Source organism: Manis javanica, chromosome 15 (genome assembly GCF_040802235.1).
Source record: "Manis javanica isolate MJ-LG chromosome 15, MJ_LKY, whole genome shotgun sequence".
Classification (NCBI taxonomy): Eukaryota; Metazoa; Chordata; class Mammalia; order Pholidota; family Manidae; genus Manis; species Manis javanica.
Window position 1 is genome coordinate 23,881,416 of NC_133170.1, and position 27,415 is coordinate 23,908,830.

At 38.3% G+C, this 27,415-nt stretch overlaps 1 protein-coding gene and 1 long non-coding RNA gene across 2 annotated transcripts in view; one reads left to right on the forward strand and one right to left on the reverse strand.

Moving 5' to 3' along the window:
* LOC108385629 (alpha-2-macroglobulin-like) overlaps positions 1–21,653 on the forward strand; it is a 35,797-nt gene extending 14,144 nt beyond the window's left edge. Inside the window, exons 14-36 of the mRNA XM_017643131.3 lie at positions 446–588; positions 1,183–1,332; positions 3,305–3,472; positions 3,922–4,030; positions 5,257–5,383; positions 6,246–6,474; positions 7,223–7,349; positions 7,680–7,801; positions 8,166–8,217; positions 10,981–11,064; positions 11,344–11,520; positions 11,820–11,907; positions 12,497–12,653; positions 12,941–13,015; positions 13,430–13,610; positions 15,426–15,649; positions 16,998–17,216; positions 17,375–17,502; positions 18,405–18,495; positions 19,669–19,737; positions 20,588–20,690; positions 21,126–21,167; positions 21,509–21,653. Coding sequence (XP_017498620.3) covers positions 446–588; positions 1,183–1,332; positions 3,305–3,472; positions 3,922–4,030; positions 5,257–5,383; positions 6,246–6,474; positions 7,223–7,349; positions 7,680–7,801; positions 8,166–8,217; positions 10,981–11,064; positions 11,344–11,520; positions 11,820–11,907; positions 12,497–12,653; positions 12,941–13,015; positions 13,430–13,610; positions 15,426–15,649; positions 16,998–17,216; positions 17,375–17,502; positions 18,405–18,495; positions 19,669–19,737; positions 20,588–20,690; positions 21,126–21,167; positions 21,509–21,525 — 2,882 coding nt within the window. The 3' untranslated portion in view covers positions 21,526–21,653. The remainder of the gene's footprint in view (positions 1–445; positions 589–1,182; positions 1,333–3,304; positions 3,473–3,921; positions 4,031–5,256; positions 5,384–6,245; positions 6,475–7,222; positions 7,350–7,679; positions 7,802–8,165; positions 8,218–10,980; positions 11,065–11,343; positions 11,521–11,819; positions 11,908–12,496; positions 12,654–12,940; positions 13,016–13,429; positions 13,611–15,425; positions 15,650–16,997; positions 17,217–17,374; positions 17,503–18,404; positions 18,496–19,668; positions 19,738–20,587; positions 20,691–21,125; positions 21,168–21,508) is intronic.
* Positions 18,502–27,208, reverse strand: LOC140846629 (uncharacterized). Its single transcript, XR_012125953.1, has 3 exons — positions 25,049–27,208; positions 21,688–21,810; positions 18,502–19,149 (listed from the first exon to the last, which is right to left on the reverse strand). It is a non-coding gene; the product is annotated as an uncharacterized lncRNA (long non-coding RNA).
* Between the last annotated feature and the right edge of the window lie 207 nt (positions 27,209–27,415).

The following is a 27,415-nucleotide window of genomic DNA, read 5'->3' on the forward strand; positions in this document are numbered from 1 at the left end:
TCACAGAGAGTTAAAGAGGATATAAGGGTAAATACAATGTGTTAAAACTCTATCACATGTTAGAACTTCAGGTTCTAATTTCCCTTTGCTAGTGTAAAGTCTCGGTCAGATGAAGTCAGGCAGTCCCCATACCCTTAGGGTAGCATCAGGTCTTCCTAAAGGTGAGCTAAAGCTTAAAAGTGGTGAGAAACCATTATATGACCTTTGAGAGAAGAAAGAGCTTTGATAAGGTTTTTTTCTAAAGCTTGAGTTCTTGGAAGTATACAGTTCATAGGGGTAAGTCATCCATTTATCACACCTACTATTTCTTATATCCATTATGCCTTCTAACAGAAAGTCATTAACCAGACCAGGCTCCTCAGGCTCTGTGCGACAAAACACCTCCATTTCAGCCCTGGGGAGACATCTAACTCGTAAATACTTCCCCACTCTCTCTGTGCTCCAGCAAAAGGCCACTTCTCCGTGTCAGTCCCTGTGGAGTCAGACATCGCTCCCCTTGCTCGATTGCTCATCTACGCCATTCTACCTGATGGGGAAGTGGTTGGGGATTCCGCAAAATATGAGGTTGAAAATTGTCTGGACAACAAGGTGGGCATTTTGCATGTTAAAATTTTCAACATTGAAAACTAGAAGTTGCTATCAGTGTTAATTATTTTCTACATGTGAGCCCTGGGGCCAAAGAGGTGAAATTTAAAGAGATTTTTCAGCAAGGTAATGGCAGTTGCACTACAAAGCCACTTGAGCCTCCAGTGCAGAGTTCTCGTGCATTGTCTCTTACCACGTGGTACCGTATACCTTACTTCCTTCTACTGCGCGGAAATGTTGGGAAATACACAAGCAAGTTTTTAAGACTAAGGAGTGAAAAGGCAAATTCAAGGGCACCTAGAACTATTTGCATTCCCCCACCCCTCCCTAATGAGCACCTCAATACATAGCAAAGGTTAAAACTGGCATCTCAAATTTAATAACTTATAATAATCAGATATCATTATAATGGCTCAACTGGTTCTTGCGAATCAGAGTGAAGCATAGGGGGAAGAAGCCTCAAGCCTCCATTGGTGCCAGCCACCAGGCCAGGCAAAGTGGTTCGGCATTGCATGCGAGAAATGCTCAGGAAATGCTGGTGCGGGCGTGATTAAACTGGGAAATTTGTTGTCCTGTCCTTTCTCCCCACTTCTACAGGTGGATCTGAGCTTCAGTCCAGAACGCAGCCTCCCCACCTCACCAGCCCACCTGCGTGTCACAGCCTCCCCTGGCTCCCTCTGCGCCCTGCGGGCCGTGGACCAAAGCGTGCTGCTCCTGCGGCCCGAGGCTGAGCTCTCCGCAGCGACGGTGAGTTCAGGGCAGGGAGAAGCGCGTATCTCAGCAGGATAGGATCTATGAAATTTTTATTTATCTAGGACTTAATAGTTCTGAGCTCCTTCGTGTGTACTTTTTCCCCATGCAGAAGAAACGATGCATTACTTGATAAATATGTTTATATATTTACATGCATATATGTGTATATGCATATTCATATGTGTATATTATAAAATCATGTACCATCCAAGTCCCTGAAATCCTAGAGCTCTGTGAAACCAAGAATAGTTTTCTAACTCGTTCTGATGTTTCAGAAAGCCTATTAAAGTGGTACATTTACCTGCACTAAGACTGCACAGGCGAAATGAAATTGCAAATTTCTGTTTTTATAAGAAGTACATTCACTGAAACACTGGATGTCCCAAGATGAACGCAATTTCTAAAGGAAGATGTACATTGTCTCTGGTGAACAGAAATCAGGAAAAGTGAATTACTGTATGATAAATGACGTCTTTTAAAATATTGGATAATAGAAGAAATAGCAAAAGGGTGTGCCTGAACAGAACAACAAGAAACTACTTAACAACACGTCCTGATAGCAGTTTGCTCATATTTTCATGTTTCCAATGAGAGGCCTCTTGGGATAACCTCTTACCGAAGCTTTTTTTTTAACTAAAATTTTATAAAGGTAAATTTATATTTTTGCTTCCCTAAAAGAGAAGGTTATAAGAAAAGACTTTTTACTTTTTGGTCCTTCCAGTGGAATTTAATTGAAAATATTAGAACACTTCAAGGAAAAATTAAGTACCTTTCAATAGTGGGAGCAAGTAGATAATGTGGATAACATGCATGTTATATGTTTGCATGACAATTTTATAGTGCTCAGAGTTTTAAAAATTTTATCATGTTATATATAATGTATACATTATGTATATTATTTTATGTATGTAATATGTATTTTTTAATTATAACAATGCTGGTGGATAGATAAGGTGGAAAGTCCTACTAATTTGTTAATAATAAAGCAGAAGTTTTCAGGTGTTAAGTAGTAGATCTGGGTTAAAGCACTAGTTCCTCTCAATTCTTGATAGCATTTTCCTAATGAAATACTTTGCCCCTCGTAGCATAAGCCATTCATCCAATACATGTTTATTTTGTGCTGTGTTCTATGTGTGCCTACTGTGTGTTGAAGTGCTGGGTAGTCAAATCCACGCTCTCACAGAGCTGACATTTTCATAGAGGAGTCACCATAATTATATAACATGCTTTGAAGAAACTTAAAGCAGAGAGGGGAGGTGGAGAATAGAAGAGGGAGCTGCCTCTGAGAAAGTGTCTAATTTCATGACACCACTCCCTTTCCTGATCTATTCTTGTCAATCCATTTTAAACCCCTATGAATATAGTAAAATACACTTGACAGCATCTTGACATCTGTCTTACTCTTCTCTCTTCAAAATGAATTTGAAAGCATCATTTCCAGTATTTTACTGTTAAAGATTTATGAATTGTATGAAGATTGAGAGCATTTTGTTCCCATGAATAATACCTAAAGAAAATACTCTCCTGTCCTATATAGAGGATATATACTTACTCATGTGACTGCTTAGAACATGTGTCTGTTAACCTTGTTATACACAGAGTCAGTTGCGAACCACAAGGTAGAAGAAAACTGTGATTTTTTTCTAACATTTGGAAGCCTTGTACAATGTCTCAAATACAGCAGACTTAAATTTATCTTATCAAATTTTTATTCCACTCTAGTATGGAGCCTGGGGTTTGCCTCTGAACTGCGTAACAAAGTGTTATGACACTTGAAGACTTTGATGGGAATGTTCTGTTTTTTTCCTAAAATTGTTAAATAGCTTCAAAATCATCTTCTCTATGAATCAGCTAAGCAACAGAGGCACTCAAGGAAAGACTGACGGTGGTTATTTTCTTTTCTCTCTTCACTTAAGAAAAATAAACCACAAGTAAGTTTGTCCTTTTGTCCTCTGCATTTGTACAGGTTTACAACCTGCTACCAGTGAAGGACCTCAGTGGTTTCCCTGCAGCTTTGCATGAGCAGGAGGAAGACGACGAAGACTGTGTCGATCGCCATAACATCTACATCGATGGGATCATGTATTCCCCAATGTCAAACACACAGGAAAAAGATATGTATAGCTTCTTACAGGTAAATTCCTTATATTGTAGATGGCCAGTTAAGGGTCACAAAATATCACATATGGAAAAAATATTTATTTTAATGCCTTTATATCATAGTTGAGGGTAATGGGACATGAAACAGTCAAGTGACTTCTCCAAGGTCACTCATAGCAGCAGATCTGCTAATAGCAACAAAGCCAGGACAAGGACTTTTGGACTAATAATCAAGTTTCTTCTTTTTCCTGAAATTCACTGCCTTGTGATTTATATAAAAATCACATGTTGAAAATAATTACTGTTGAGTTTTAAAAACAATAAAATTACCTCTTTAAGTATACCAGTATCCCTTCTCCAGATGTAAACATTGAAAGTTTAATAGTAAGCTAATTGGATTGTTTGTTAAATCCAATGACATGTGTGCCTATATATATTTTTTTAAATATTTATATACTGATTAGGTGATAATTTCCTTCACAGGATATGGGCTTAAAGGCATTCACCAACTCAAAGATTCATAAACTCAAAGTATGTTCACATCCTGAACATTATGAAATGCAGACATCTCGAAGACTATTAGCTACTCCAGGTAAAGAAAATTAATAAAAATCAATATATTGCTTAACATACATATATGTTAAATCAAGTAAAAGAATTTTTTAAAAGATAAAACTGACAAAAAAGGCCTTGTGATTCAGATATATTAGGAGTTTTGTTCAAGGTCACATAGCAATACAAACCCCAGAATTCTGATTGTGTCCAGCCCCCATATATGCACAGGTGGAGGGAATACAAGGCAGATCATGAAAACTGTATTAAGAGAAAGGATTAATTCTGACTGAGGAATCAGGAAAGTCATTCATAAAGAATCTGCCTCTATAAATGGGAACACGTGGGGTTGAAAATGGAAGAGAAAGTTGCCAGACATAGGATCAGTGGAAACAGAAATTTGCACAAGTCAGGACTATGTTTTCACCAGCCAAGTAAAGAAGCTCTTTAACTTCCCCAAAATATCAGCCAATATTCATGTTGAAATCACCCTCATTTGTCACTGACACGGGCTACTTTATTGGTAAATCAGATTGTAATCATTTATTCATAGTCTTATACTGTTAAATCATGACTGAATATAGTTTGAGTACAAACAAAAAAGTTTGCCCTAAATCAAGTAAAACAGTCAGTGAGAATTAATTGATTATATAGAATTTAAATTAAGATTATTATGTATTTTATTATTTATAAATTAAATTCTATAATCCTTCTTAGTAAAACTTAGAATAAACTAATATATAGATGCACAATTTTTTGCCCAAAATGCTGCTTGTTAAATATTTACCAGCACACATTAACAGAAGGTAAATGAGGTGAGGATCAAGCTCTGACCCTCTGACATATATGGGAATAAAGAGCCATTTTTATACCTGATCCTTTCCCACCTGTGTACTGTTTCTCAAAGCTACTGTCAGAATGTCTTGGTATGCTTTTTCCTTGCTCCCACGAGGAACACATCAAATGGAAACTTGAACTCCTATCCTCTTCCCAACCCGTGGCCTAGCAATATCCACTTAGCAAACAGTGCAGTAACCCCAGAGGATGCCTTCTGCACCCCAGACATGCCAAGGCTCTTTCTGCCTGTAGGTCTCTGTTCTCTATTTGGGATTCTGTTTCTCAGCTTACTTGTAGCTTATTCTAATACTTCAGAGTTCAGCTGAAATATCATCTCCTCAAAGTTTTCTTTTATAGCACCTGTTACAATTGCTCATAAGCTTTATCTTTATATTTATTGTTTCTGTCTCTTCCCCTCACCCACCACAGACATGGCACAGAACCAAATGCTTGGAAGCAAGGAACTTACAAGAAGCGTACGTGTTTCAGAGCCTCTCACAGAGACTGTGCGAAAGTACTTCCCTGAGACATGGATCTGGGACTTGGTGGTAGTGGAGTAAGTCACTTCCTTTATCTATAAAATAAAGCAATATAGAGTCCTCACAGTTTTCAGTTCTTAGCTAATTTTTCAGTATCCAAGTATTTTTATGACACATTGCTGTTTTCAGGAATGTTGTGACATAAATACTTCTGCTATAAAGTCTCACTAATCTAACTATCTCAGAGATAAGAAATTTTGCATAGATTGAATTGTAAGATCTCTAGGAAGGGACATAAGAACTGAGTATATCCAAGCACCTCACAGATGAACACCTATAAGACATCCTATGTTGGCCAACAATCTTGAATTAAGCATAGAATCAGGCCAACTATATACAGTAGTAGTAGAATTAAAAATTATAAACCTACCCACAGTGGAATAATATTTCAGAAGGGAAAATTTAAGAACAATCTCAAATTACACATTTAGTTTACAAAGGCCACTATTCTAAACTAACTTCCCAAATGCATTTGGGTAAGGACACCTCTTTCCTAAATTGAATACAAGATCATAGTCAAATCAATTAAATATTGCATTCCTAGGAATACTGACAAACTCCTCTGTATAAATACTCACCAGAGGATGGATACTCTTGAGACAATATTATGTTGTCTATAATAGATTACATTGTGATTATAAGTCTATAGGAGAATCTGATATAGACCAGAATTGAAAACAGTCAGAGTTGGAAGAAAAGGACTTATATTTTCCCATTTCAAGCCTTGATTATAACTCTATGTTTATTCTAAGACCTCTTTTTTGGTATTTATACTGAGTGCATTCAAATCATGACAATAGAATCTTTTCTAGGGTTTCTCTTCTAGAAAGGATTCACTTAACTGCTTAACTGTCCTTCACCACATTGCTGTCCTCCCAGCTCCTCAGGTGTGGCTGAAGTTGGAGTAAGAGTCCCGGATACCATCACTGAGTGGAAGGCAGGGGCCCTCTGCCTGTCCAATGACACTGGGCTTGGTCTCTCTCCGACTGCCTCTCTCCAAGCCTTCCAGCCCTTCTTTGTGGAGCTCACAATGCCCTACTCTGTGATCCGCGGAGAGACCTTCACACTCAAGGCCACTGTCCTTAACTACCTTCCCAAATGCATCTGGGTAAGGACCTTTCTTTCCTAAACTGAAAACAAGGTTAAGAGTCAAATAAACTAAAAATTGCATTTCTAGGAATATCGACAAACTCCTGTGTATAACATATGCTCACTGGAGGAAGAACACTGTCAGAGATATTCACATAAAGTACAGTCGCTGGTATCCAACTGCCAAATTGCAACTTCACACAAGTTTCCGACCCTTATCATAAGCCCTTTGGGTTAGGAAGTTTGGGTAGTGTGAAGATTTCTGACATGGTGAACAAAAACCAATATGCTTCATTCTCATGTCTTAGATCTGAGGTTTCAACCTCTACATTCCATGTTTGACTTTTCATATAGCATTGATTAAACCTTATTTTAAAAGTTACCTGTGAGCATCTTCCCTCCACTGAAAACCGTAATGTTAATGTATCTTGTGTGTAGACCTTAAATGTTTATGTATCTTGTGTGTAGACAAGCTCTCCCTCTGCTGGGAAAGGGAGGGAATGCAAAAGATGCAACATGATCCACAGGCAATCATAATTCCTTTTTCTCACCTCCGGTCCCACCACGTGAAAGAGCAGAGTATCCCCAGATACTAAGATTTAGATGTCGGATCACCAATAAGGTATTCAGTCTTCATTTACATCATCTTCAGTGTTAGGCGATCTGGAATCTAACTATCCCCCAATACACCCTACTTCAAACCATTCTCCCTTTGGTCCTTTTCTCCCTCAGACCTTTCTGTCTCTCTGTCTCATTTGCGGTTTCAGGTCAGTGTGCAGCTAAAAGACTCTCCTGACTTCCTGGATGTTTCAGGAAAGAAGGAGCCGGAGTCTCACTGCGTCTGCGCAGATGGCCGGCAAACTGTGTCCTGGGCAGTGAAGCCTAAGTCATTAGGTGAGGGACGGTCTCCCACAGACAATGCTCTACTCAAGGACCGCATGCATCAGTGGGAGCCTTACGTCCAGTGCTACTTCTCTCAGCGAAAGACCCCTCAGATGGTGGGATCCTTTTTGTTTTTTATTCTATCAGGATATCAGGAAAAGTATCCCCACTTCCCTCACCTCCATCTCTGCCTTGGATTCTCAGTATCATTAGCTTCTAGTTTATGCTATTTGCATTCCTGCTCCAAAAAAGTTACAAAGCATTGAACATTTACAGATTGTGAGGTTTAGAGGTATGGAGGAAGGAGGAGATGACACTCATCTCTCCTGGCCCTTTTTTCAGGAAATGTGAATTTCACCGTGAGTGCAGAGGCACTAGAGTCTCAGGAGTTATGTGGGACTGAAGCAGCTGTGGTCCCTGAATTTGGAAAGAAAGACACAATCATTAAGCCCCTGCTGGTCGAAGTAAGTAAGCCTACCCATTTGACAGGTCACAGTGAGTCAGGAGAACAATGGTGAATCTGGTTGAGGTTCCAAGTTTTAGGTAAGAAAGGCTAACTAATATATGATCACAAGATATTTCACAATAATATTATTCTCTGTCTATCTCTGTCTCGATTTATTTTCATAATTTTCCCCCCACTTTCTCATCTACCACCCTGTCTCCTCCACTTCACTTATACTTGTAGAATTTGTTTATATAATACATTTGGAAATCAGTTCCAGTTCTTCTCTTCACTATCAAGAAATCTGTGGTTCCCCTATCAGTACACATGTCCTGAAAGCCAGTTCATTCTCACCTCTAACTTTTTTTTCCTTCTCCCTATAGCCTGAAGGACTAGAGAAGGAAGTAACATTCAACTCCCTGCTTTGTCCATCAGGTAAGAGTGGCCATCATAATTAAAAATAACATTGACTAAAATTTGTATAATATCTAAAGTTCAAAGAATCTTATATATTATTCCTACACTTTTCCTGTGAGGTAAATTAAGACCTGAAGGACCATTAACCTATTTGACAAATGAAGAAACAGTTTCTTAGAGAGGCCAGGTAATTTGATGAGAATCCCTAGCCCGTGCATTCTGATTCTTTATCTATTTACGGCACCTGTGCAAAAAAACACCCAAAATGTCTTTCTGACAAATACAGGATGTGGTTATAGGTAGAAAGTGGGTAGAATCATGATGAATATTGCCAAAGGGGATATTTCCTTGAATATTTAGTAATACAACATGGGTAGCTGAATTCAGAACACCCCAGTGTCTTACAGAGCCAACAGCATCTGATAATGAAGAGCATGCGATTTCTGGAAGAGAGGGTTGTCATAGCCTGTAGCCCATGCCTACTGCCCTGCCAATCATTAGAAAGAAATTAAAGCAGCATTCATGAAAAGGAAATAACTCTATCTTGGTGGAGAATTTTCTAGTCTAAACAAAAACAGAGTGTAGAAATACATTAAGAAATTGATCTCAGTGTGTTCTCACCTCAATGTCAAATTAACATCACGTGTTCTTTGCCTACCTACTAATTTCTGTTTACTATGTTTTTCATTTTGTATTGCTTAAAATATTTAGACTTAAAATATTTAAAATATGTTCTAAAAACATAACTGCCTTGTTGTTTTGGCTTTATTTCTATATTTAAGTGAATTTGGTGCTGCCAACAACAATCGCGATTTCTCTATTTCCGAGTTCTTAATTTTGATTTATTTCTTATACATGCCAGGTTAATCATCAGTAGTTTTATTAAAATTAATTATGATTACCGATGTAATACAAAAGTACATTATCCTTCAAAAAAACAAAACAGAACTTATTAAAGGCTAATATCACTCCTTTGCAATCTTCTTCAATACTTTAATGATCATCTGTGTGTATTTAGAAATGCTATATGTAGATGAACTTGTTTGTGTATGTATTATTTATATAAATATAAAAGTTTTATTCTATAACTTGCTTTTTTTTTAAATTCAGCAAACTGTCTTAGAAATCAGGCCATGTTAAGTTATAGATCTAGGTAATTCCTTTTAGTTTAATTCCATATTATCAATATATAGAAGTTCTGCTTGCTTTTTAGCCATTCCTACACTGGTTTTTCTACTATGTGCCAGAATATATAATAAATAACATATATAAATGTGCATAAAATGCCTCCTTATGGACATATGCAGGTATATCTAAGGTAAAGCCCAATATATGAAATTCCTGATCAAGAGGCAATATGCATATTCTTAGTTTTAATAGAACTAAAAAGCCCCCTCTTCATTACCTAAATGGGTTTATATTTCCCTGCATGCTCATCATCTTTTACCATGAAAAAAATATACTGTTGTTGTTTTAATTCATATTTTTCTAATCACAAGTGAAAGTGAGCTTATTTTTTCTTTTTTATGAATTGCCTCCACTTCCTTTAATCATTCATGTTGGTATAGTTTGTCTTTTTTCTGATTTAATTGTATGATCTTTTTATCTGTTGAATAAGTTACAAATATTTTCTTGGCAATTTGTCTTTCAACTTTGCTTATGGTATCTGTTTTACAAAAGTTTTTTGGGACAAGGTAAAGGTGTTTTCACATACAAATAATACATACATGATTAACATAACTAGGTATGTACTTAATATTTAAGTAAATATAAAATTCAATACAGGCAGGATTGAATTTAAATTTAATTACATAACTGTATGTAATTAAATAATAACACAGTCATAATTCACATATGTAACTTGATGAGTTTGGAAATAAGTATACATCTGTGAACCTGCCACTACAATCTACACCATAAACCTATCTATCACTTCCAAAAGTCTACTCCTACTCTATTATATTTTTGTTATATTGTAAGAACACACTTTAAGATCTGTCCTACCTATTAACAAATGTTTATGTATACAACACACGCATTGTTAACTGTAGGCACTATGCTTTATAGCAGATCTCTAGAACTCTTCACCTTGCATAACTGAAACTTTGTGTCCTTTGACAAAATTTTAACATTAATTCCATGAGGAAGAGATGCATTATGAAGATAAGTACATTTCTCTTTATCTTCATGTTCTTCACCAATATTAAAATGGCAGTAAGCATATGCTTATCAACTGCAATTATTTTCTTTTCAATGAGTCAAATACTGTTGATTTTTCACATGCTTCCCATGTCTAGGGCTTCCATACAAATACTATATTCATACCTGGTGAAATTTGATCGACATATGGATAGAGCATCATTGTAGGATTCAGGAATTTGGGGGAGATTTTCCCTTTGTTCATCTACATGTACAAAGGGATTTTTTTTCCATATAACTGTGGAGTAAGGAGGTTAGGGATGGTTACTAAATAGATAATCTTGTGATAAACATCCTGTGTTGGCCATAGAATGACTTCAGTGGAATCACAGTATCATGGCACTTGTCAATGTGTAGCCTTCTTTTTGAATGCATTCTTCTTACAGGGGGAAAAGATGATTGAAAAAGGAGTTCTGGAAATCTCAGCAACCTGTTTGTACATGTTTAAGATATAAAGCACTGGAATATTACAAAGAAACAACTTTTCAACGGAAGTTTAGGTGTAAGGCATCTGGCTTCTGGGTCTTGGAGCCTCTCAGGAAGATATACAGCAGAAACGATTTCCATTATGTCTTTCTCTAGGTGCTGAGGTGTCTGAACAATTATCTCTGAAGCTGCCACCAAATGTGGTAGAAGATTCTGCCCGAGCCTCCTTCTCAGTGTTGGGTGAGTCTCCAGACCTAGGGGACTATTTTACTCTATTGACAGTTTCTATTATACTCTTTTCCATAAACACCTACTCAAAACCAAAGCCATAATTTTAACTTTATCCTCTCCTTCTTTGGGCTTGTTTATTGCTTCCAGTCATACTCCTGACCTTGGAAGATTCACTTTTCATAAAAATCCTCATTTCTTTACCTCACCCAGTTATTCATTTTTTTATTAATGATTCTGATAGGTTATAATCTGTAAGTTTTATGACTTTCCATCACTCTCATTCCATAGGAGATATATTGGGCTCTGCCATGCAAAACACACAGAATCTCCTCCAGATGCCCTATGGCTGCGGAGAACAGAACATGGTCCTCTTCGCTCCTAACATCTATGTTCTGCGTTATCTAAATGAAACCGAGCAACTGACCCCAGAGATCAAGTCCAAGGCCATTGGCTACCTCAACACTGGTGAGTGACCAAGTGAGTGAGAACTTCACAGTGTTATTTAACAACAGACTGGATTTCCCAAGAAGCTTGAGTTACTTACCAATTCTAGGATACCTTAGTTTACCATACTATGATAGTGACTAGGTGATGGTTAATTTCATGGTAATGATCCAGTGTCCAACCTCCAACAGAGTGTTTAGGACTCAGAACCTGCTTAACATAGGACAGTAAAATTTAGGAAATATCACAAGGCGTTTTTATAATTTCTCTGGCTGCAGCATGTACAGTCATTTATATTGTTTCATTACCTTCCATTCCAGGTTACCAGACAGAGCTGAATTACAAGCATGCAGATGGCTCCTATAGCACCTTTGGGGAGAGATATGGCAGGAGTGAGGGCAATACCTGGTAAGGGAAAGGCAGTTTTTTGAGCTATTTTTGTGCCAGCACTTTTACATATAATCACAATTGCATCCACAGTTACTCTATCAGATGTGTGTTATTAAACCCATAGATGCATATGCTGGATAAATACACCAAGACTAGCAAGGTAACAAGTGAAAAAGCTGAGATACAAATACATTCAAAGAAATGAGGACACAGTGATATGAAACATTGTTTTAAAACCCCTACGGCAAAGCAATGTTAGAAATTACCATCTATAAGATCTGTACATGAAAATATTGTGCCATCTACAGAAGGAAATCACTAAAGAGAAGACAGATTTAAAGCCTGATTCAGAGAAGTAACATTAGAAGTACTTAGGTTCTCTGTAGCAAGGAGAAAATGAGTCAGCAAGGAAATACTAGTCTAGCAGATTAACCAAGGAGATGCTAGTCTAGCAGATTAACTGAGCTGCTGAAGGAGATGGGAACTCTGCACAAGAACACTTGTTAGATGACTCACATCAATGTAAGAAGCATCATCTGAAGCGTGTTGCTGTGACATGGTTACAAAACCACTGTAACAACACAAATATCACTTCCTCCCACCCCAGGCTCACGGCCTTCGTGCTCAAGACTTTTGCTCAGGCTCGAGCCTACATCTTCATTGACGAAGCACACATTACCCAAGCCCTCACCTGGCTCTCCCGAAAGCAGAAGGACAATGGCTGTTTCAGGAGCTCTGGGTCACTGCTCAACAATGCCATTAAGGTGCGGTGTTCTTGGGGCTGGTTTTGATGTGTCCATTCTGATGTGTACAAGGATGAGGAAAGGGGGTGATAGCATAGGAATGTCTTAGGACAGATAGCAGAGGAAAAGAAAACCTGGGGGTCACCAAGAACGAGGGCATGGGATTCAGGTCGCCTGTGACACTTTGAACTATGAATATGGGGATAAATATGGGGAAGATTCAATTCTATGACACAGGAGAATACAAAGATCCAATTAAGAGTATTCTCACAAGTGAAGTTACTCAAGTCTCTCACTCTGCTTTCTAGGGTGGAGTGGAAGATGAAGTGACCCTTTCTGCCTATGTCACCATCGCCCTTCTGGAGATTCCTCTCCCTGCCACTGTAGGTACCACCTCATGCCCCTGCGGAAGCCGGGTTCTGGATGCTGAACTGTCACCCTACTAAAAGCCAAGTGTCAGCCTTCCTTCTCTGCAAAGACAGTGCTTCCCAGATCAGTACGGAATTGGTCAAGCCATTTAGAAAGGTTTACACTTTCCCAGTGATGCCCTAGGCTATTTCTCCCCAACACCCCCACCATACACACACACTGAATTCTAAAGATATGGCCTATATGCCTGCCTGATGAATGGTATAATAACAGATAAAAAATACTATTACCTCTATCCATAACAATGAGGATAAATGGACAAACACATTTGCGAACTTCACTTCCTGTGCTGCAGTCTAGGCACTGACCTGGGGATGCTCACATCCCTGCTCACATGCCTTGGACCCCTTGGCCCTCTCCCTTCACAGCACCCTGTTGTCCGCAATGCCCTGTTCTGCCTGGAATCTGCCTGGAAGTCAGCAAAGGAGGGACCCCATGGCAGCCATGTCTACACCAAGGCACTGCTGGCCTATGCCTTTGCACTGGCAGGAAACCAGGACAAGAGGAGAGATGTGCTCACGTCACTTAATCAGGAAGCTGTGCACGAAGGTGAGCTTCCTCCCATCCTGCATTCTCTGTATCCACAACTGCATTGCAAACATGCTCTAGGCCTCCTCCTGGGATCCCTTTCTCCTCTCTTTTCTAACTATATCATTACAAAATCTAAGAAATCATAACAAGCCACACATCCAGAAATAAGAGGCAGTATATTGAAGTAGTGAGAAACTTAGCCTCTTGAGACTTGTTACAAAACATATTATATATGTGACCTTGGGCAAGTCACTTAACCTGTCTAGGTTTTAATTCCTTCATTGGTAACATGGAGATAATAATAGTATTTACCTCATAGGGTTGTTGTCAGTATTAAATGAGTTAATACAGATAAGTCACTTTTAATAGAGTATATATGGCACGTAGTAAGTGCTATTAAACTATTAGCTATTATGATTAAGACATCAGTTCTTAATACATACTTAACCCTTATGTGATACATCTTATCATCTTCAATATAAGGATTGAGAGAAGTAACCACATGAATAAATTCTGGTATTTTATGCTCATTTCGCAAGACTAATAATGTTGACAAATCCATTCAATTTACACAATGCTTCTATGTATACAATGGTCTAAATGAGGGGTTGAAGAGAGAGAAAATAAAATGTAAATGATAGTAAGATATCCAATAAAGCAGATTCTACCTTTCTCCCCTGACAGTGCCATTAATTTCTTGTTCTTAAAATATACTGGGAAATATTTCAGATATGCATAAGGAATAATTAGCAAACACCTTTTTGGCCTCCTCCCAGCTTAAGAAATAAAATAATACCAATGTAGGAAAAATTCCCTATAGAGCACTGCCAGACCCAAAGACAATCATTATCCTGAATTTGTCATTGCAATTTCCATGGATTTCTTTATAATTTTGCTGCATATGTATCCCTAAATAGTATTCAGAGTTTTTACATTTTTCATCTTTAGATAAACAGTATCATACTTTTGAGGATTCCTGCATCTTGTTTTCCTTCCTGTTTACTTGCTTTTTGTGTTTTAAGTTCCACATTGTGCTAATAGGAATCCCCTATATGGTGCCTGTAGCTCTAATTCTTTCATTTTCATTGCTTCATAATATATTACAATGTATGAATAGGTCACAACTGATATAGAGAGCCTTTCTGTATGGATCTTTTCTTGTCTGTTACTTGTTCTTGCAAACCATGCTTCAGTGAATACTCAGACACATGTCTCCTTATGCAAGTGTATGAGTTCCTCTAAGTTACAGCTGGAGAAGTGTAATTGCTGACTAGTAGCCTAAGCATATCTTCCACTTTGCTAGATATTACTCTCCATATTATTCTCCAAAGAGTAGTTTACTTCCTACAGCAGTGTAAGTCAATTCCCATTATTTCACACCCTTTCAGTATTCTAAAGATTACCGTTTTGTTTTGTTTTTTCTGATTTAACGAGTGCAAACTCCATTATCTAATGTGATCTGGTCATCATCACAAGGACAGGCTTTACAGAATATGTAACAAACCCCATGTAAGGTCTGGATAGCATCAAAAATAGGAAATTACCACAACAATTACCAGTGGAGACCTTGCTCTACTATTTCTCTCTCCCACCAACACCCAAATGCAGCAACCATTTGAAAACTTAGACAGCTATGGGCTTCTGGCCCCAGCAACGTTATGTGTCTTCACGTGGCTGAAACAAATGACATTCAGATTTATATAGAAGGAAAAGTATTGAGACAAGGTTCAAGAGACAATAAATGGATGCAGCCTCACTTCAGCACTGGCTTGGGTATTTTCACCTTAAATATGAATATGTGCTGCCTTAGTAATCTCCTTTTCTTATCCACAGACAATTCTGTCCACTGGACACGACCTCAGAAACCTGAGACACCAGAGGGGCATTTATACCCACCGCAGGCTCCCTCCGCTGAGGTGGAGATGACGTCCTACGTGCTCCTCACTTATCTCACGGCCCAGCCTGCCCCGACCCCAGAGGACCTGACCTCTGGAACGCACACTGTGACGTGGATCACAAAGCAACAGAATTCCCATGGAGGCTTCTCCTCCACCCAGGTCAGGGGTTTGCCAGAACCCTTTACTTCACCTTCAGGTAGCAAAGCGTTGAACAAGATAGAAATGCACACAAGAAGGAAAAGTGAAGATAAGAATAACTTGAAATAAGGAAAATATTATTAGTATTCAGGAACAGTGAGAAATAAGGGAAAATAAAAGTCAAAGAAGGCTAAAAAGAAAATGCCTAGAGTTCTGGCACCCCTTCATTATCACAGTCTCCTCTTTTCAGTAACAACTCTTCTTCTCTAGAGAAACACTGGGGCACTAGGACCCTATACTCAGTGGTCATAGCAGAATGAATAAAATCTACCATTCTTTTAGAAATTTGAAGAGTCCCTTTCAAACTATACCCAGGAAGCTACTCAAAAGCCACTCTTTCTCCTCGCAAACCCTCCAATCTTAGGTCTCCCTTAACTTGCTTCTTTTAAAACCGACACATTTCATTCCTCCACTACCCACCTCTTAATACGCAGTTGTTCATCAAGAGCAGGAAGAACTTCTTTATTCAGCCAAAGAGTTACCATTGCTAACTATGTCATCTTGTATCATTAAAAACTCATCAATACATACATAGCAGGAAGTTTCATCTTCAGAGAATTTAGAGGTCAGCATATAAACCCTAAGAGAGAGAGATAACATGCCAAAATGATGTGCCAATCTTTACCATTGTATTTCATCTCTTATTTTTCCATATGAACGGAAAAAGACTGAATAATTTTGTCAGTCCTTAGAAATCTATTATTTCAGTAATGCCATCCAGGGTCAGTGTCTATGAGAACTGAAAATATGACATACCAGGGGGAGTCCAAACTCCCAATTTAAAAAAAAAGGAGAGAAGAAAATTCCAACAAATCCAGGAGGTGATTATAATTGTTCATCTTTTATTTCCTGTGGAGAAACTGAAGCATGAGCCTGATCGTGGCTGCAGAGGGCCGTGGGTTCTCTCGCGGCACTGACCTCAGCAGCAGAGTAGAGTTTAAACTGGGGTGAGAACCAGCCTGAACTTCGGTTGGGTGGTGGCAGATACAACCATAGTTGTCCAGTGAGACCTCTTAGGCAAATAGCCACTGCCGAGACATGATTTCTATTCACATTCCAGATCCCACTTACATTGATAAAGAGAAAAGGATCAGTTTTCTGAAAAATAAACTCCTAGGGCATATATCCAAGGCAGATAAGGTGGATGTTATGGTTCTGTCATCGGTCTAAGGATTATAATCAATCTTGAAATTGGAACTAACACGTAAGTAGTGGGGGGGACAAGAAACGCAATCAAAGCCCTTTTTGTGGCAGTACTCGTGGGCCTTTAGGTCCCCACAGGGTCACCATTCCCATCTGTGTCTTCCAGGACACGGTGGTGGCTCTAGATGCTTTGTCCAAATACGGAGCAGCCACTTTCACCAGGACCAGGAAGCCCACACAGGTGACCATCCAATCATCAGGGACATTTTCCCAAAAATTCCAAGTGGACCACAGCAACCGCCTGCTGCTACAGTGGGTCCCACTGCCAAAGGTGCCGGGAGACTACAGCATGGCGGCTACAGGAGAAGGGTGTGTCTACCTGCAGGTGAGGCTCCTGGGGCCGATGGGACAGATGGTCCGCATAACCTTTTGTACCAAAAAGTCCTAACTCAGCAAATGATGGGGCAAATCAGAGAGAGAGCTGAGGAAGCCAGGAGAAATCCTGGGGAAGAGAGCAACACAGATGTCTTTGATGTTCCACAGACATCCTTGAAATACAATATTCTGCCGAAAAAGGAAGAGTTCCCATTTGCTTTGGAGGTGTGGACTCTGCCTCAAACTTGTGATGGACCCAAGGCCCACACCAGCTTCCAGATCTCACTGAATGTCAGGTAAGACCTCTGACCATATCACCTGATCCTGGGCACAACAGTCTTCTCACTGGAGCTGCTCATTAAGCTGAGCAGTATGACAATGAATGTTTACACTACCCTTACTGAAAAAGCAACGTGTCCTGTTGTTGATATAGGATTTCTCAGCGATGGGGTTTACATCGTACATCCCCTGGCTCCAGGACCTGTTTTTGTCCAACTTTATTATTTAAAGGTTATTAATTCTCCTCAGTAGTAACTAAATAGCATTACTCCTTACTGCTGATCTGAATTCTTCATTTAATTCCAATATTATTGATTCATCCAGTTTTTACTCTATTGTAATGAAATTCTATATTTTACTTGCTCTATCCAAGACAGAAACGAAGGATTTTTGTCAAGTGTGAATAGAAGGAAGTACTGACTCTCTCATTAGAATTCTTAGTGGCAATAAATAAATCTCACTATATACAAAATAATCAATTTGGGGGGAAATACATATATATGCAGCAATATTCAAAGAGCTACAGGGCCTTAAAAAAATGTGTCCACAAGAATATTTTCAACTGGTTGGGGACACTAATCAGGAAAAAAGTTAAAATATATGCAACAAATAACAGGCAGAGATTAGAGGGCTCAAGCCCAGCTATGCCTCACTTCTAGAGCTTTCTTAAAACACAGATCCCGAGAATCTACACACATGAGATGCTGATTCAGTGGGTCGAGGGTAGGACCTCATCTCTGGCTTTCACAGGCTCCCTGAAGATTCTAATGCACAGCTCATTTTGCAAACCACTTTGGTAGGATATTTAGGGAGACTTCCGAGTACCTTTCAGGGCTCTTGAGTGCTTCCTATGTACATAGAAAAAAAGAATATTTAATAACACAGAAAACCCTAATTTCTTTCTTCCCTGGACCTTCAGTTATACTGGGACACGTCCTGCCTCCAACATGGTGATTGCTGACGTGAAGATGGTGTCTGGCTTCATTCCCCTGAAGCCAACAGTGAAACTGGTAGGTTTATTTTAAACCCAGGAGGTCCTGTTTATTTAATGTTTTATGTATCTCCAGAACTAAGACTATATTAATATTCAAATACTATTAAATCAACCTCTATCAAAGACATACTTTCTCCAAACTCAGGAATATAATTTAGCATATTTCTATGGAGGCTTTGATGTTATTTTTTTTCCTCATTAAACTTTGTTTTAATGGGTCTCAAAATTCAGTGGCAGATTTTTTGTCAAGTTGTTTCTATTAAAAAGTACTGATTATAAAAACTAATAACTTAAAAGTGCCACACACAAAAAAAAACGAATGATCCACAAAACATTCTCTTTTCCTTTGGAAGGTTTTACGACGCATTGTTATCATTGACCAGTATTTTACTATTGGACTTAATTGGTCAATTGAGACAAACAGTTCTGAGGCCATTCTTCTACCACTGATTAAGACTGGAGTGGTAGATAGGTGTTAGGGATGATCTTTATTCTGCCGTCTGAGCTTCCTGGGCAGAACTGGTGACCTTACCAGCCCCAGCAACCCTCTTGTCTGCTGATGGACACGCACTGCAACCATCTGTGTCATGTGACAAACAGCAGTCTTCTAGGAGCCACACCTCCTAGGAAAATGATGTCAGCAGGTTCCTGCTTTCCTGGAGCTTGGAATCTTAAGGAGATAAAGTGTATGTACATGAACCAGCAGGAAAAACACATGAAAATGACAGATTAACATAAACTTTAAGTATTATCAAATTTCAGAGAAAAAATGAGATTGCTATAAATAAGAGTAGGCAAAAAAAGTGAAAAGAACAAACAAAAATACCTCCTTCAGGAAGGAACAGAATGAGAATTGAACCTTGAAATATGGGTAATTCCCAAATTTAGGATAATTAGTTCCCTTTTCTTCAGATAAATCAACTTTACACAGAGGTCATGTGTCATATTAAATATTAATATGATTACATATAGTTATTTAATGTAATATATATTAATATAAATATTAAAATATTAAATCCTGCATCCCAATTATCTTTAATTTTTAATTTTACCACGTTATCTTTACTTACAAAAATCACTTGAAGAAATTTTACCTTCAGGCTTAATTTGGTAATAAAAATTCTTTTCTCTGGCTTCCCCAGGGGTTTCATCTGTGTATTAACATTTGTGATACCTTAATTTTCCTCAGCTTGAAACAGCAAAGCATGTAAACCGAACAGAAGTCAGCAACAACCATGTTTTGATTTACCTGGATAAGGTGAGGTCTGCTACTCTAGTTGCCAAAAATAATAGATAATAATCCCTTTGAGGTAGCTATCTGGCAAGTGACTGAAAGCATTTTGGAGACATCAATTCCATGCTAAAAATTTGAGAATTTTCATATTCATTCCAGTAAAGTTCTCCTTTTCTTCTTTATTTATTATTTCATCAGTAACTATGAGAAGAAATGGCTTGTTATAACATTGGGAAATGAATATTTCTGGGACTCTGTAAGCAAGAAATTTTCCACGAAATGTGTTTATTATATCCACAAGTTATTTTGGAGATATTAATAAGGAAGTAACCCCTAGGATTAGTCAATTATTAGATCATCATATCAACATTTAAAAGGGGAAAAAACTGTCAGTATCAGCAAGGACTTAAACAATAAAATAATAAGGTCAGTCCACAAATAAACCTATCTCATTTAATAGTTGTGCATCATTGCACAGTTTACATATTAATGGATATTATAGTTAACAAATTTTATATAACTTAAGGCTGCAATGATCAACCTTTTATTTCTCCTTTGAGTCAACACAAGTACTTGTACAAAATAGAGAAGTGAATCTGTACCAAATCTCTGGATATTTAAAAATAAACATAGGTATTCACCTCCTATGGATTGATCCATGTAATAGCATTGGTGGCAGTTCATGAATTGTTTTAGTGATTTAAGAAATAATTTGGGAAAGTTTTCACCCACTCTGGGAGTTTTCTGCACAATTTAAGGACCCTGGTAGTTGATAAGTTTTCTTCCCCCAAACAGATGAATACTTAAAGTCATTTAAAGAAGAGAGAGAGGAAAGCTGCCCTGGAAGGTCATTTAATTCCCTTTTGCTTTCTAGGTGACAAGCCAGACACTGAGTTTGTCCTTCAAGGTTCTGCAAGATATTGCAGTAACAGACCTGAAACCAGCCATAGTCAAAGTCTATGATTACTATGAGACAGGTGAGTGTGAGCACCTTGCACATAGAAATTAAATTCCTGATTGCAGAAATTCAGATTTTAGAAATATGTTGGGGCAGTTTATTACACTAACAGCTCTCATCATTTTGTCCCCACTAAGCTTGTTCCCCTCTTGGTTCTATACACACATTATAGAAATTACCTACAGTATAACATATCCACTGCTGACACAAAACACAAGTAGGATATGCAGCTCCCTCTTCTTCAGATAGGTCAACTATATATAGGACAGGAGTTCAGGATAAAAGGAAACATACTATATTTGAAAAGTTAACAATATAAGGTGGCAAGCAATGCATCAAATGATGCTAAGGTTTCTGATGCGATTCTTCCCATAATAAAGATATTGCACTGACCTGTATCCCTTAGATGTTCACTTTCCCTCTCACTTCACCTGATTTTGTTTTATTTATTCAGATGAGTTTGCAATTACTGAGTACAATGCTCCTTGCAGCAAAGGTAAGCAATTCACACTCCTTTCAAATGCAGTCAGAACCCCTTCGGCTTGTGCCTCAAAGCTCCTCTATAAAATTCAAGCTAAAATGTTTTTTCATAGACATGGTATTTCTCACAGTACAACTGTTATAGAAAAATGTACCTATTGGAATAGGGCCACTGATGGTCAAACCTCAGACAATTCCTAGGATTGCTTATTGGATAACTATAAGTAACGAATCTCATTTCACACTACATCGATTGGGTTTCCTTGGGCACTATACCACCCAGACCTAAGGGAAGGAATAGTCACTGCTCAGAAAACCCAAGTCTATCTTTATTTTCTATTCTTTCCACTATAACAGATCTTGGAAATGCTTGAAAACCACGTCAATGAAAACTGCTTAGCTGGAATCCCTGTTTCACAGACTTGGTTGGTTCTCTGTGGAAGAAAAGGGTTTTGAGCTCTAAAGACTTGATGAATAAACCTTTTTTTCTGGTCAGTCTCAATCACTGCTTCCTCATTCTTTCAATAAACACTTACTCCATTTCCATATGACTCCCGACAGAATCCTGAGATAGAAATGTGCAGCCATCAAGGGCTGAGGGACTTCGGAAAATGTAAACAGTCACAATGATGTTGGCTTCAGTAAATTTCATGTAGAGGCTGCAGGGTAAAGAAGACAGTACTGGATTAGGAACTAAGAGAGTGTAAAGTGTCTTTGGTTGGGGGAATACCCTAAGAAAAGGCCAAAGAGTGGACTTTATGAGAAAATAAAAGACTGACTTGGCCGGAAAATATCTTCCACATCAAAGAGAAATAATGTATCCACATATCCATGTATAAAGTTGGACAGGTTACATTGGGAGACAGCATAATTAATTGGGACTTAAGTGTCTTCAGTTAGAACCAAATCTACCATTGACATGAAAGATCAGTCTGTGAACTGGGGGTCTCAGTTTCACTAAAGGATGCAGATTGAAATTTTTAAAGGGTTGGTACATGGAGAAGCAAGCTTTCTTAAAAGAAAGAATATACAGAACTCAAAGCCCAAACAGGATATATTGGAACATCTTTTTTCTGGAACTTGGAGCCAAGATCAAAGGATAGAAATAAACTCAAGGAGTATTCAGAGGTAGGAATCAGCTCCCACAACATTTAGTATCTACATTTTCTTTGTGGTAAGTATCAAAATCATTTATTATATAGCTAGAGGAGCAGAAGCTTCAGGAGTTAACAGAGATCTCTGAGGTTGTCTTAGGAGTCCTAGTCTTCATTTGGTTTAGTTTAACAGAAGCCTGGATGGTAAAGTTAAGAACTCTACAGGACTTCTTTGAAGTTCAAGCATCTTAAGCTCTGTCTCCAGGCTGGGCAAAGATAAAAGATGAAAACTATCACTTTTGTGCCAGGTTCTGCTCTCAGCTCCTCACAGGTATTAATGTATCAACCCTATGATACAGGTATTATTGTAACAAGTGAAGAAACCGAGGCACAGCAATGTAAGGCCCACAGTCCCTCAGCAAGTAAACGGCAGAGCCAGAATTCAATACCAAGAATCTGGCTTCACAATCCACACTTAATATTTTCAAACCATGCTGTCTCTCCAACCTACTTTAGATAAGTCCAGGAGAAAATGTTTCAGCTAAATAAACTAAATAAACATTACAATTAAACATCAAACCAGAGCGTGGAACATAAAAGAAATTAGGAGTATGGCTAAAGGAAACAAGCCTAGAGGATTCTAATTTTATCCCTTAGTTCCCCTCCCTTTCTCTCTGTTCATTTGGTATCCTGACCTCAAATGTATTTGAAGGGTATACTTGTTACAAATAATTAGTTGTATCTCCTGGACCAAAAAAATTCATTCCCAAAACATACTGACTATGTGTCAGACACTGTATTTAATGCTATGATACAAAATTGAACAGTGGGGTTCCTCCCTTAATGAAACTCACTGCAGAGTAAAAGAAAGACACATATTTGGATCACTATACTACTACGAGACAGGTACTACAAACTCTTCATACCAGGATGGACTGGAAATTCCATGGCCGCCTCAGGTTTTGAAGTACCACATCCAAATTCTGAGATGACCCTGAGCTAGGGGCCTAATTATAACTGAAAATAGTTTTGCCAACAGTCTGATAGCATGGGAATTTTGAAATTAAAATTGGGTAGAATTTTATTTATTATTATTTTTTTTATTGAAGGGTAGTTGACACACAGTATTACATTAGTTTCAGGTGTACAACACAGTGATTTAACATTTATATACATGATAATTCTAGGTACCAGCTCTCACCATACCAAGTTGTTACAATATTTTGACTATATTCCTTATGCTATACATTACATCCCGGTTACTTATTTATTTTACAATTGGAAGTGTGTACTTTTTTTTTTTGTGAGGGCATCTCTCATATTTATTGATCAAATGGTTGTTAACCACAATAAAATTCTGTATAGGGGGGTCAATGCTCAATGCACAATCATTAATCCACCCCAAGCCTAATTTTCATCAGTCTCCAATCTTCTGAAGCATAACGAACAAGTTCTTACATGGAGAACAAATTCTTACATAGTGAATAAGTTACATGGTGAACATTACAAGGGCAGTCATCACAGAGGCTTTTGGTTTTGATCATGCATTATGAACTATAAACAGTTCAAATATGAATATTCATTTGATTTTTATACTTGATTTATATGTGGATACCACATTTCTCTCTTTATTATTATTTTTAATAAAATGCTGAAGTGGTAGGTAGATACAAGATAAAGGTAGAAAACATAGTTTAATGTTGTAAGAGAGCAAATATAGATGATCAGGTGTGTGCCTGTAGACTATGTGTTAATCCAAGCTAGACAAGGGCAATAAAACATCCACGTATGCAGAAGATTTCTCTCAGAACGCGGGGGGGAAGTTCTAAGCCTCACCTCTGTTGATCCCCATTTTCTCACCTGATGGCCCCCCTGCGACTGTGCCTGTCTTAGGTTGTTCCTCCCTTGAGGAATCTTAAAATTGGGTAGAATTTTATAGAGCAATATGTCTTCTCCATATTTTGTGAATTAAGGTTTATTCTTTCTATGAAGGTATATAAGACATGAGAGAGGATCAATTTATGTAGAGTTTTGTATTTTCATATTTTATTTTGAAATATAATAAGCTGCATTTTCTATATGTGCCTTGCCACCAAATTCATCTTTCCCTACATTGGGCCAGTTGGTCAGAGGCATCCATTTGCTCAGAAACACTTGGGTGGGTCTGACAGGAATTCAAAGAGAAAGAAACAGAATACTTGAATCTACCACATAAGGATAACTTTTAAATTTATTTAGACCCCATTGATAAATCAAGACTTAATCCTGGCAGATTAGAGTGTAGCAATTCACACAGTAATTGAGAGGTGAGAATTCAGGATATGATATTAGTAAACACTTAAACAATAGTAAGATACATAGATGAAAACAGAATTATCAATTCAGAAATATTTCCAGGATGCTATTGTTAAAAGAAAACAGTAGAGCACAGAACAGAGTGCATACTATGGACTCTTTTATGTAATAAAGGGTAGGGGAGGAAATAAAGTGCCTGTATTTTTTGCATTTACATAAACATAGCCTAGAAGGATGCACACCAGAGGAGGGAAAAAAGTAAAAAGCATTTACCTGTGTATTGGAACAAGGAAAAGTAAGTGGAAATTTTCAAGGATGACAAGGAGATCACTTAGTGAATACCACTTTCAATTATTTGACTATTGAACTATGTGAACATATGACTATTGTGAGAATTAAACTAAAAACCAATAAGCAGAACCTTAAGACTAAGAATATGAAATTCAGTACCTGCCAATTTGTATAAGGAGAAAGAATACTTTTTAAAGCACAGTTAAAGTTTCCTTACCTCATTATCCACATTTGGTCTGCAGGGAAAATGGAAGTTCCATAGCCAGGATCTTCACCTGACCCTAATATACTTGCCCACTGTGCACATGCAGTGATGTAATAATTGGCCTACTGCACAGGCACATGCTTACGCACTGTTGGCAATGAGCCATAATTGTCTGTGTTGCTATGTCAGAGCTCCACCCAGAGGCAGAGGGGACTTGTGGACTTGCTAGATGCAGATGTGATTCTAGTGCTCAACCTGCCTCCATGAGAATAAAGCTTGGTATCAGACCTTTTACCCACAATTTTCCATTGTTGTTATTCGGTCTCACCTAAGCCAAAATGAACTTGCAGGGAGGCTGAAACCCTCCAGCACTACAGGTCTTAAATTCCAAATACTCTTCATATATTGTTTTATGAAAAGCATTTCTTGCTTTTCCTTCCTTTTTCCCTCTTCTTCGATTTCTCCTTTCCCCCAGAAGTTTACCTCTTTCTCCTCAGCCTTTGTCTACTTAAAAAGATAAGAAATTAGTTCTTTAAAAACAAATAAGTCATGTTTGCCCTGATCCATGAAATATTCCTACAAAGAAAATGTAACACTTTTATTCCAGGAGATGATAATTCATTTCTCTACATATTTTTAATAACAACAATAGTACTGATTGCCAACATACTAAGTCTTGGAGAGATTAAGACATTTTCTCAAGATTTCACAGTCTTGTTATGATGTCTGTAATTTATTTTAAGTAATTTAGCATAGACAGTGTGATATTTTTAGGCATGTTTAATCAGTAGAAGCTCGTGCTCTGGAATGTGGCCTGGGATCAGGATTTTTCAAAGCTGCTCAAGTGATTTTAATGCACAGCCAAGGTTGCAAACACTGCCCTAAGCTGGTTCTCAAGGTGGTCTCCAGACAAGCAGCAACACTGTCACCTGGGGCAACATGATAGAACCCCAACCCGGACCTATGGAGTCAGAAACTCCATTGGTAGAGCTCAGCAACCTGTTTTAATAAACCCTTCCAGGGACCTCATGTGACCAAGCTAAACTTCAGGGCAGAGAGTCAACAGCCCTCATTGCACACTAGAACCACCTGAGGTTTTTGGTTTGTTTTATTTCACTGATACAATGGTTCCATGCCCAGATATTAAGATTTTATTGTCCTGAGATAGGATCCAGGCAGTAGTAATTTTATTTAATTGATTCTACTATACAGATATGGATGAGAGTCACTGCTTTGTGGACAGTGGTTCACCTAATCAATAATTCATGTTCCGGATAGGATAGTTTCTAACCTAGTAGTTCTAAATTTTATACATTAGGATCAGCTACAGAGCTTTTAAAAATATACTTATGCCAGGGCACCAACACAAGTGCCTGATTTAAGAGGCTTGAGGTGGGGAAGGTATATAGCTATCCCAAGCTTGCAGGTGAGAATTCCTTTTACTGGAAGTTGAAAACCACTGATCTAATCAGAGGCTGTGGTCCAGCCAGCTACCAGGAGTACTTCAATTTTCTTTATATCCTATCAATAGAGGCTGTCTTGCCAATGGGTTTCAGCCCCAGACAAGTTCATTGTGGATTCAGTGAGACTGAGGAATGACAATGGAATGTTCTTGGGGTGAAAGGGTTTATTACCTGGCTTTGTTCTCCTGGCTATAGGTCGAGCACTAGAATTACATCTGCGTCCAACAGTCTACAGGTCTGTAATCCTCCTTAGTCTCTGCCTCCACCTCTCTGCCCCCAACAGCCATCTCAAGCTCTGTCCTCAGCACTGCCACCACACCAGTCTCTGATCTCCTGAAGCCATGCCACCCAGAGCACTGGGTGGAGCTCTTTACATAGAGTCAATAATAACATATTGCCCACACAAGTGTAGTGAGCAAGCTGACTGGGCCAGTTGAGAATCCTTTGCTAATGTGAGGAAAATGAAATTTCCTATGGCCAGGATCCTCACCTGACCCTAAACTACCTGATGATGTAATTGGCCTCCTGCTAGGCTACTGCTTCCACACCTGCTAGCACTGAGCTACTACTGACTGAGTCACTATATAAAGAGCTCTGCCCACTCTGGGTGGAGCAGAGACGAAGGTGGATTATGGACCTGCAGACTGCTAGATGCAGACATGATTCTAGTGCTCGAGTGCTCAACCTATCACTGTGAGAATAAAGCCAAGTATAAACCAAACCCTTTTACCCCAAGAACGTTCTGTTGGCATTCCTCGGTCTCACTGAGTCTATAGTGAACTTGCCTGGAGCTGAAATCCTCAGGCAAGATAGCTAATTACCTTAATAAATGTACAATGGGTTTTCATTGGTGAAATTATTGGCTTTTATTCAGCCTAATGGTTGGAAATGAGTTTTCATTTGTGAAATAAATGGT